The sequence below is a fragment of the Sinocyclocheilus rhinocerous genome, unplaced genomic scaffold (genome assembly GCF_001515625.1).
Source record: "Sinocyclocheilus rhinocerous isolate Xijiao unplaced genomic scaffold, SAMN03320098_v1.1 scaffold1238, whole genome shotgun sequence".
Classification (NCBI taxonomy): domain Eukaryota; kingdom Metazoa; phylum Chordata; class Actinopteri; order Cypriniformes; family Cyprinidae; genus Sinocyclocheilus; species Sinocyclocheilus rhinocerous.
This window is the reverse complement of record NW_015662954.1, coordinates 1,001,533-1,012,800: the sequence shown is the minus strand read 5'-3', so window position 1 is coordinate 1,012,800 and position 11,268 is coordinate 1,001,533. Positions and strand designations below refer to the sequence as shown.

The 11,268-nt window shown below is 37.8% G+C and overlaps 1 protein-coding gene across 1 annotated transcript in view; it reads right to left on the bottom strand.

The window, feature by feature from the left end:
- The window catches only part of LOC107728540 (yjeF N-terminal domain-containing protein 3-like), a 31,734-nt gene that overhangs the window by 2,093 nt on the left and 18,373 nt on the right, over positions 1 to 11,268 (bottom strand). Inside the window, exons 2-3 of the mRNA XM_016538745.1 lie at positions 2,732 to 2,882; positions 272 to 325 (exon numbers count right to left, since the gene is read on the bottom strand). Coding sequence (XP_016394231.1) covers positions 272 to 325; positions 2,732 to 2,882 — 205 coding nt within the window. The remainder of the gene's footprint in view (positions 1 to 271; positions 326 to 2,731; positions 2,883 to 11,268) is intronic.

Here is an 11,268-nt window from a genome sequence, read left to right as displayed (position 1 = left end):
GCAAAGTTACTTATTACTGTTAATAGAATGTCTAAAGTGGACTATCGAAATAAAGTGTTACCTAAAAATCTATAACACTGGCCCGACTGACAAGTAGAAGAAAAAAAACATTGAGCCCTGAATAAGCAATGAATCATACACAATAATACCAGGAAAGTGCATTAAGTAAATAGGCTCAATTATGATTTCTTGTTGACTTTAAACAACAATACAGCACCCCATTGGTATCCATTCTTTCTCCGTGCCCTTCGGCACAGTGCTCTATACTTACAAACATGCGCAGATGGCGGGCACACACCAGACCAATGGAGCCGTTCTGCCCCCCCTCACACACACACACACACACACACACACACAAGCGTACTGATGTAATGCTTGTCTCAGAGCTACCGGCCAGCGTGTTTTCTTTAGCTGCAATTTATGGTGACCTCACAGAGGTCACAGCACAGGAAGTTTTGTTGACGCTAACCGTAGCAGCTGCTGGTGACCGGGAGCCTTGGAGGGGCGGAAGGTTCAGTTTGTAAAACGCTTCTTAACAAGGGTTGAAAATTCACACAAGCCAAATCAGGAAACAATTTGGGGCTTTAACCGACTCTCAGGTAGGTCAAGAGGAGCCCTGCGCTGCCTGTCAGCCTGACTGAATCCAGATGGATGGTGACCGCAGTAGTCTGGTTTGAGTTGGCCTGGCTCTATCGCAACCCTCAGGCCGCCCTAAGACGTAAGGCCCGAGACCGCCCGACTGCAACCCGGCCACAGACGGAAGACTTTCAACACCTTCAATGACGGTGCATTGGATTTGTCACAAGGGATTTTTAAGGAGAAGTCAAAGTGCAATTTGGAGGTGAATGAACCCGACTGGTGCTGATTTTAATGCTCAAGGCAAGATATAACATGACCCCTCAAAAAAAGCTAAATCACCTTTTTTGTAACCCTTTTGTATGGAAGCCTATTTCTGCCTTAGACTAAAAATATATAAATAAATAAAAGTGTGTGTGTATATATATATATATATATATATACACACACACTGTATTTCTCAAAATTTTGGCTTTCTACAAATTTTTTTGTCCCCATAATTGCAACTTTATATCTCTCTATGTGACTTTATATTTCACTTAATATATTTTTTAAGAAGTATTACTTTCTGCGACTCATAATTGTTACATTTCTTGTAATTGTGACAATTTCCCATTATCACAAATTTATATCTTAAAAACTGTGAATACACCTCACAAAGTGACTTCATATTTCACAAGTGCGCCTTTGTTCTCAAAACTGAAAACGTTTCTCATAATTCTGGCTTTTTGAGACTTAATTGCGACATTTCTTGTAAGTGCACATTTATATCTCAGAAATTCTGACTATATCTCACAGTGTGGCTTCATATTTCGCGATTACGACTTTTTTCCTCAGAACTGCAACTATTTCACATAATCGTCACTTTTTGGCAACATTTCTTAAAATTGCAAATTTTGATAAATTAGAAATTGTAACTTTATATCCCACAAGGTTACTTCATATTTTACAGTTTAGGCTTTTTTTATAGATTTGCAACTGTTATAATTCATAATTACGACTTTTTGCAACTCATGATGACATAATTGTGACAATTTCTCGTAATTGCACATTTATATCTCAGAGATTGTGGCTATACAGTAACTCACGATGTGAATTAATATTTCACAATTGAGGCTTTTTCATAGATTTGCAACTATTTATTATAATTACGACTTTTTGTAACTCCTAATTGTGACATTTCCTATCCCCCTTTTCTTCAACGTGGAAGTAATCCTATGGGTGAGACTTCCGGTTCATTAGCCGCTAGAGGGAAATAACGAGAAGAATAACAACGTGCAGTAAACGGTAAAACTGTTTGCACTACAAACCAGTGTGTTTATAATTAAGATAATACACTAAAATAATATGGTAAGACACACCAATTTTCAATATCAAGCAGCAAATGGAGCGGTTCTGTACAGATAAAAATAGCTGGACACGGATGAGACCGGAAGCTAGACCCATAGAATTTACAAATGTCCGCGCCCATTTTTACGGCAAGAAAAAGGTGGATAATTGCGACTATTTCTCGTAACTGCAAATTTATGTCTTAAAGATTTTGGCTTTATACAGTCTCTCACAATGTGAATTAATATTTCACAATTGCAACTTTTTACTCAATACTGCAACTATTTCGCATAATTACAATGTTTTGTCACTTATAATTGCAATATTTCTTGTAATTGTGACTATTTCTCACAATTGCACATTTATATCTCAAAAATTGTCATTATATTACGTAACTGCAACTTTTAATCTCACAACATCATTTTGTTCTTCATAATTGCGAATTTGTCTTGTAATTGTGACTTCATATCTGACATTTACGACTTTATGTCTAACAGACAGATACAAAATCTTTTTTCGTTGTTGTCTGTTTTGAAGCGAAAGTGCCAGATTGCTATCCTGGATCATTCTTTAACCCCTTTTCATGAGAAAACCCCCAAAGCAGCAGATTCGGTCAAACCCTCTATACAGAAACAGCGAGATCAAAGATTTCCCGCTGTTTTCATCATCAAATGCAGCAGGGCCTCGCCTCTTTAGAGGATTGGTTGAAGTTCGGCAAATGCCAAAAGACGCTGGGAGCGGGTAACGCAGAGAGTTGTGTAAATCACAGCGATGCTTGTGTACAGTAAATACAGGATTAGATTCAGGATTAAGATATGTTAACTACCACTTCACAATAGTGTAATTCGTGTTCACTTGTCGGACAAACCTTTGTGATGGCAATAGCGCAAGCATGGCCCCATATTTCAATCAGCTGCTGTTGTCCAAAGCGATAGTCCCTCAGGAGCTCCGTCTCAACGGTCGCCACCTCCGTTTTACTATAAAAGACAGACAAAGAGACAAAACGCATTGACACAGAGCTCATGACACGCATGGTATTAGCTTACCAGTTGGGACGATAAATAAATCATGCTTTATGTTTCGGCATGAATGCTAACAAGTGCCAAGATGGAAACTGGGTGGGTTTGATTACATGGAAACCAAGGACTGCAGTACAGCACCTGACATTTACGTGTGTATTCTAAGCACATTGTATTAGACATGCCATCCATTCCAGGCATGGAGTCTCGCTGCCTAATGCCTGTTTAGCCGCACTCAGAGCTTATGTTACGGGGAGTTTAATGTGGGCTACAGGGAGCACAACGTAATTGTACAATACAGGCCCTTACTTAACGACTCAAACACGGGGAGCCTTTCACTAACCTACTGTATGGTCGTAACATCAGAGCCCCCTGCTGGAAGAACACAGAACTGCTGTCAGGATTACAACTCTAACCCTAACATTAATGCATTATTAATTAACATAAATTAATAAACAACACAGTATATTTAAATTACCATCAATCTAGATATATTTTATGCTAATAAATGCTGTAAAAACTGTTGATTGTTAATAAACAAATCAAATCTTATTTTAAAGGGCTACTATTATTTACTATTTTATTCTAAAGATTTCTCTGTGGTATATAAATCCTCAGCTGCTTATTATTATATTTTCAAAGTATAAAAAAGTTGCGCACATCCCACAAACCCACACAGGGCTCAGGTGCAAGACAAAAAAGTCAAACTATAGTAACTATAACAAAAATACAAAAGTATTGTCCGCACACTGATATAACTACCCCATAAGAATTATTTGTTGCAATAATACAAACAATACGTTTGTATTTGTGCTGTATTATTATATTTTCAACATGAGAGAGCCTATATTGTTTTCATAAGAAAGCTTATAAGTTGCTCATATTTTTAACATAACAAAGGTAATAAAGTGTTGGGGAACAAAACCAGAAAAGGCAAAAAAAAAACAAAAAAAAACCTGTGAACACTGACTTAAAATTAAATAAAATATAAATAGGCCTATTAAAAAAGAAATGCTAAAATAACTAATGACTAACTAAAATAAGTTGAAGTACTAAAATGACTAAAAGTAAAATAAAGCTATATAAAATATATTAAAAAAATACAAAACAATATAATAATATGAATAAAACAAAAATGTAAATGAAAACTGTAAATATACAAATTAAAGCTAATTCACAATATTAATAAAAACTCTAATAGTGCTATAATATTGTATAAATATAGTATAGTACAATAGTACTATAATGTGTTTTAGACACCTTTCTGTCTTGTTGATTTATTGTTGTATTTTTCCAGTATGTTTCCAAGACAACAGGTTCGCTTGTATTGTGTCTGTTTTCTCTTATTGCTTTAGGCACCAGAATAACAGAGCAAAGAACCATTTATGAAAATTATTATACATTATTGAGTTCTCTCAACTGTATGCATGAAGTTCCTTGGTTGAATTATCCATTTCAATGCAAAGCAATTTTCTGTCACTATCTAGTTCTCACTATCGCTTCAGAAAAACTAATAATGAGTTTACTAACAAAAATAATGAGCTTGTTGTCTGCAAGGACTGTATGTTTTTTGATATTTTGGGAAAATTAAAAAGAAGAGAAACAGTAAAGTCCATATTTATATTTCATACGATGGAGATCTCAAGTCTGTACTTCATCAGTCATATTTTTGCCATTGGTCAACAGGTCACCAAGCGTTTACTCAGCTCTGATCACTGCCGTAACCCTCAACATGGGGTACTCCAGCTTTCTGGCATTTACCGTCTCCAATAGAGCTCCGCAGCCGTCAAGCCGAGTTTGCAGGGGGAGATTTCCTGGCGTACTGTGACACACTGATATTTGTAAAGTTCAGCCGAGTCTAGCGCTTTTGATATTTCCGTTCCCATCGACCTATTCAGGGAAGTCCTGACAACCATATATTTCCAAAGTTCTCTGAAAGGTTCCAGGGACAAGATAAAGCCCAGAAATCTCAAGCCTCAACCTTGTAATGTTTCCAGTATGTAGAAACGGTTTTTGGCCTGCAAAGAAAAGCTTCACTTAATATCTCTTGAGCATTAAAACTTAGAAGTTAGGCTTCTTTGTAGAGGATCGACTGCAAAGAGCAAATCTCACCACTAGGGGACAGCGTGGCTCAGAGTGTTCACCCAGCATCCAGATCACCCACCAGTCCAAATCGCATTACATTATTAGGTCACTTAACATATATCAGCTCATCTACAGTCTTAGCAATTAAGGCTTCAAAAGGGTTTTTTGCAGTGATGCCACAGAAGAACCATTTTGGTTCCTCTTTTGGAATATTTTAGTAAACAGTTCTTTATATTTTATCTTAGTGTGAATAATGTCTATAAAAAAAACCTAAAGAATCTTTTATGTAATGGAAAGGTTCTATCTACACCCTTAAAAATTAATTTTCCAAAAGGGGGTTTTCACAGTGATTCCATATAAGAACCATTTTTGGTTCCCTGAAGAGGTTTTCAATGAATAACTCTTAAAGTTTGAAGAGCATTTTAATAATCTAATCTAATTAATATTTTTCCACTATAAAGAACCTTTTGTACAATGGAAAGCTTAGCCTATAAAGGTTCCAGAAGGAGGCCATAGAAGAGCCATTTTGGGATCCCCAAAGAACTTTGGGTGAACAGTTCTTAAAAGATCACTTTTTTTAGTGTGAAGAACATTTTAAAAATCTAAATAACTTTTTGTAGAATCGAAAGGTTTCATAAAGGTTCTTCATCAAACCACAGATGTAAAGAACCTTTATTTTTAAGAGTGTACAAATGGGGGTTTTCACAACAATGCCACTGAAGAGCCATTTTTGGTTACCCAAAGAAACTTTAAGTGAACAGTTCTTAAAAAAAACGTTTTTTTCTCAGTGTGAAGAACCCTTTTCCACTATAAAGAACCTTATGTGCAATGGAGAGATTCCATGGATGTTAAAAGTTCTTCAATGCAAATAAAGAACCAAAGTACCAGAGGCTCTAAAAATGACAACAGGTTTGTGTTAGCATCTCCCCCAGCATTGCTATTCCATAGGGCTAGGGCTAATTATTGTTGATCGCCCTTACAGCAAATACACACATGAATGCACAGTCAAATGAACAACAGTATCAGCCCAGGCACCCGCCCAGAGTCTTCCTAATTTCCCCACGAGGAGCCGCGCTATCTGTGAGTCGCAAATTGTGCTGATCAGCTGTAATAACAACTCTGCTAATGAGGTTGTTTACCTCCAGTCCGCTAGCTTGCTCAACACACAGGAGTGTTGAAACGGTTGTGCCTGTTTGCAAGAGGATGCAAGTATGTTTGTGTTAAGCATAGCACAAAATGGGGGATACTTCTCAATATCCTTTTGGTTACATTTTCCCTCTTTTTCTTCATTTTCAACCACTGTAATTACCTCAGCACACCACGACAACTAAATAACCACCTCTCTCGTTTAATTCAGTGGGCTTGTTACTTTTAGGGGACCAGCCGCTTTTGACAAGAATCCGGTTTACAACCCAATGTTCTCAGTGAGGACCGATTTAACAAAGGAAATGAGTGGGTGAAAGCGATATAAAAGAAAAGTAATGACTATGGAAAACAGGAGAGTACACTGCTATTTGCATAACTGCCAAACTTAGCGTACGGCCCCTCCGGGCTCCCAATAATGTGATAGACGGAGGGGTTATAGACGGGGGGTGGATAGCCTTTTCGGCACGGCTGACATCTGTTAATTTATTCGGTACAAAATCATTTGCACACAGTGTCGCATGCACTTTTTAATGACAGATGATGAATGTGCGACCTGGTGTGAACGCTGCTATGAGCATTTGCTTGCAATTTAATGAAACATTTGACATTTGAAAAAATAGAAAAATGATGTAAGTGTCACTCTACAATTGTGGTGGCATTTCCATCTTGAATTATTTAATTATTTTATTGTTAAAATAAATGTAGAATTATATACACACATAAAATTATTTTATGCATATACAAATTTTAATTATTTATTTTATTATTTTATAAAATTACTACAATGCTATGTGTAAACAAAATAATAAAAATAATAAATTAATAAAATTACTGAAATAAATGAACTTTTCCACGACATTCTAATTTATTGAGATGCACCTGTATATATGTATGTATAAAATGTAAAATCTTGCTGTATTTCAGTTAACATTTATTTTAGTTTTAGTTAACGATGATAGCCCTGATTGTTTTGACATCTAAAAGTGACCGACAGCATCTGCCATCACAATTATAGAAGGACTCTTATAGCAATCTCAAGACTGTAATCCCAGTCAGCAAGTACAGTGGTTACTCAAACTGAAATTTAAACTGCCTTGAATGATTCATGGAAAAAGAAGTGAAAAACAACATCTAATGATGTTGAAGATCCAGGAGCTAAACTCTCGTGTTACTCTTAAAGCAATTAAAAACTTCTAAACGTTCTAAACGCTCAAGCCCTTGCTGATTCCTCCCTAATGAGTGTCCAGACTTCCTGCTCGTTAATGACATAAAAGCCAGTCTGAGGCATTGGAGTGGAGGAATGGTCAGCAGGGACCAGCGGACAGCTCACTCTAGGGCGATGTCCACATAAGGGACAGGGTGGCCCTATTCGACCCAGACTAATGCTGGACCACCCCAATCAAATCTGGAATATCACAAATGGTTTGGAAGTAATGAGAAAAACAAAACAAAATGGTCCTTGGAGATGTTTAAAACTTCTGCCATGTGAGGGCGATGAATCAAAAATACAATTTTAATCAAAAAGTATCACAAAAGTGGAGAGAACAGTGAGGTAGATGTAGAGAAAAGGAAAAGGTGAGCTGAAAAGAGCAGATATGGTGAGCGGTGATGACACCTAGTGTAACTGTGTCTGAGTCAGCAGACACGTCGCTTTCCAAAGGTAATATTCAGAGCCGAAGAACAGTGGGATAAAGCTGACACCAGCATTCTGGAACAACTTCACAGTTCTTGGCAGCGAGGAGCCTGGCTTGCCTGACATATGTTTAGAGAGGAGATTAAATATGCATCAAACGTGACACTCTTATTCTAAGATTAGCCTGCGTTTGACATTAATCGAGCAGGGAAGTGTTATTTTACGATGACAGAGAACATATTTAACGTGTCTTCTGTTAACATCCAAAGAGGTATGTCTTTCCTGAGCCTATCCATGTTCGACGAACTATGTATTAAAGTAATAAACAAATGCCGGAACATGCCGTCTGCTCTTCACATTTTTCCATGTTGCCTTGCATTTATCCACTCATCATAAACACCGTATTTCAGAGCCACTTCCTCTATTCATCTCTGCCCTTATACCCACCCAGACCTTTCCAAACACATTTCCGGGCCTTAACTGCTAAGTGCAAAAAACACAACAGACTGTATAACAGAAAAGATAAATCACCATTTTACCAACTCATTGCCCTGAGGGAACCTCTATAACCTGCGTTGGCTGCACAGTAAGATAACGGCTCAGTGCAGTATTGCCAGATCTGAGTAACCAAACTAGCCCAATGACCAGTGAAAACTAGCCGTATGAACCTAGCCGAATTATCAAAACTCAAAACATGCCACTTCCATACCTACTGTAAAACACTTATTTTTACAATCACTGTTGTGCAATACACACACTTTTAACATGTAAATCACTGTATAGGTTATAAAAACAGTCATTAAGAAGCTCACAGGAGCTCAAAGATTTTCTACCAGTTACCCTTCCTATAACAAAATTAAAAAAATTCCTTTATTCTGTACCATCGTCGATACAATTCATGGACTTGAGCCTGGCTTGCCTGACATATGTTTAGAGAGGAGATTAAATATGCATCAAACGTGACACTCTTATTCTAAGATTAGCCTGCGTTTGACATTAATCGAGCAGGGAAGTGTTATTTTACGATGACAGAGAACATATTTTACATGTCTTCTGTTAACATCCAAAGAGGTATGTCTTTCCTGAGCCTATCCACGTTCGGCAAACTACGTATTAAAGTGATAAACAAATGCCGGAACATGCCGTCTGCTCTTCACATTTTTCCATGTTGCCTTGCATTTATCCACTCATCATAAACACCGTATTTCAGAGCCACTTCCTCTATTCATCTCTGCCCTTATACCCACCCAGACCTTTCCAAACACATTTCCGGGCCTTAACTGCTAAGTGCAAAAAACACAACAGACTGTATAACAGAAAAGATAAATCACCATTTTACCAACTCATTGCCCTGAGGGAACCTCTATAACCTGCGTTGGCTGCACAGTAAGATAACGGCTCAGTGCAGTATTGCCAGATCTGAGTAACCAAACTAGCCCAATGACCAGTGAAAACTAGCCGTATGATCCTAGCCGAATTATCAAAACTCAAAACATGCCACTTCCATACCTACTGTAAAACACTTCTTTTTACAATCACTGTTGTGCAATACACACACTTTTAACATGTAAATCACTGTATAGGTTATAAAAACAGTCATTAAGAAGCTCACAGGAGCTCAAAGATTTTCTACCAGTTACCCTTCCTATAACAAAATTTAAAAAATTCCTTTATTCTGTACCATCGTCGATACAATTCATGGACTTGGCAACCCTGAATTGTCCATCTAAACCAGTGCTCTCAAACTCAGTTCCAGGAGGGCCACAGCCCTGCAGAGTTTAGCTCCAACCATCTCCAACTCAACTGCTTGGAAGTTCTAGTAATCCTGAAGGCCTTGATGAGATTGTTCAGGTGTGTTTAATGGTTGGAGCTGTTATCTAAAGCCTTCTACACACTGCACGATTTTCGGCTGTCCTAGACGAAAGATTGGAAACGTAAAACAATCGTGGCGATTTCTTTGATCGTGGCTCCTAAACGGTGGTCCTATGTCGTACAGTGAGAGAGGCTCAAAGACGGCAGTTGTCACGGTCTTGCGACCAAAGATAGCATGCGATCATTTTCTGATAGTGTCAGAAATTCAGCATGATCATCTCACAGTGTGTTTGCTGCCACAGCACGTTTACTGACCAGCCAATAAAAATGTGACATGAAATGGCGTATTAATCAATGGCGCTAAAACTTAAAACTTCTTACCTCAAGCTCTTTTAACTTCCTCTTTCACAGCTTCCTCTTTTTCCAGCAAACATGAATAGTACAACTGCCAAACTGTGCTTAGTCATGCTCTTTTTGTTTACTATATCGCATGCTAATGATGTTTTATTCTTTAATAGTAACTTGAGTCGTAACCTACGAGTCACTAGGTGCCATCATCGTACAGTCTGCATACATGTCGTACCCAAGTTTATTAGATCCATGTCGCACAGTGTGATTTGTAATGATCTTATAGGATTGCTAAAATTGTGCAGTGTGTAGAAAGCTTTACTCGCAAGCTGTTTTTTGCGTCACTCACAAGAATAACTCGCATGCTCTCCTCCATTTTCTGATACGACCGGATTTGTCAAACCGGATGTGTCAGTAAGCTCTTCACTGATTGGCTTGGGCGACAATGTCTTATGCGAAGTTCCCGCTTGAGTTGAAATTTTTCAACTTCAAATATTTCATTTCAGGTGAATACCCCGTATTTGCGGTAATCACATGGCCCGATGTGAATTTGCGTTCATTCGCATCTTTGACTTTGTATGTAATCTACTCGCACAAATAATTAAATTCACTTTTGGTGTGAACACACCATGAACTTTCCTTTTAGCTTTTGTCATCAATGAAATTATTGACGTAAATCACCAGCGATAACAAGAAAAATGTGTATCATTCTTTTTACATTTTTAATTACAACATACTGACAAAAAGTATGATAAGAACAACCAACATTGTAAAACATTGACTGACAGTGTGCTAACAATGTTTTTTTTTCTTGAAGAAAAATCTAGAAAGAATAGGACTGTTTCAAATAATCCACTCATAGTCAACAGTGTCAGGCCCCACTTGAATTGCACGAACTGAAGCCAAACAATGAATGAATATCTTTAAATTTAAGCGCTTTGCTAGCAGGCTACCTAAGCCACATAAACTCACCCAAAATGTGAGTTCAATATGATATGTACATGACATAAACTTAATATTACAATTTAAATCTGAACAAAATAATGCAAAACGCACACGTGAACTTGAGGTATGTGCTGGTCAGAATATTGTGTCATGCAGGGGCGTAGATTACGCGGGGGACGCGGGGGACGTGTCCCCCCCACTTTTAATATCACGTAAATTCGTCCCCCGCACTTTTTCGGGCAAGTGTGTTCGCATAGAGGTTTTCAAGAGCCGGTCTGAATAAATATAGATTTGAATTCAAAGAGACATGGTAGTCTGTGCATGATCTGATGTTTTATTCGGACCCAGAATAAGCCGAGATGAACATCACGGAGC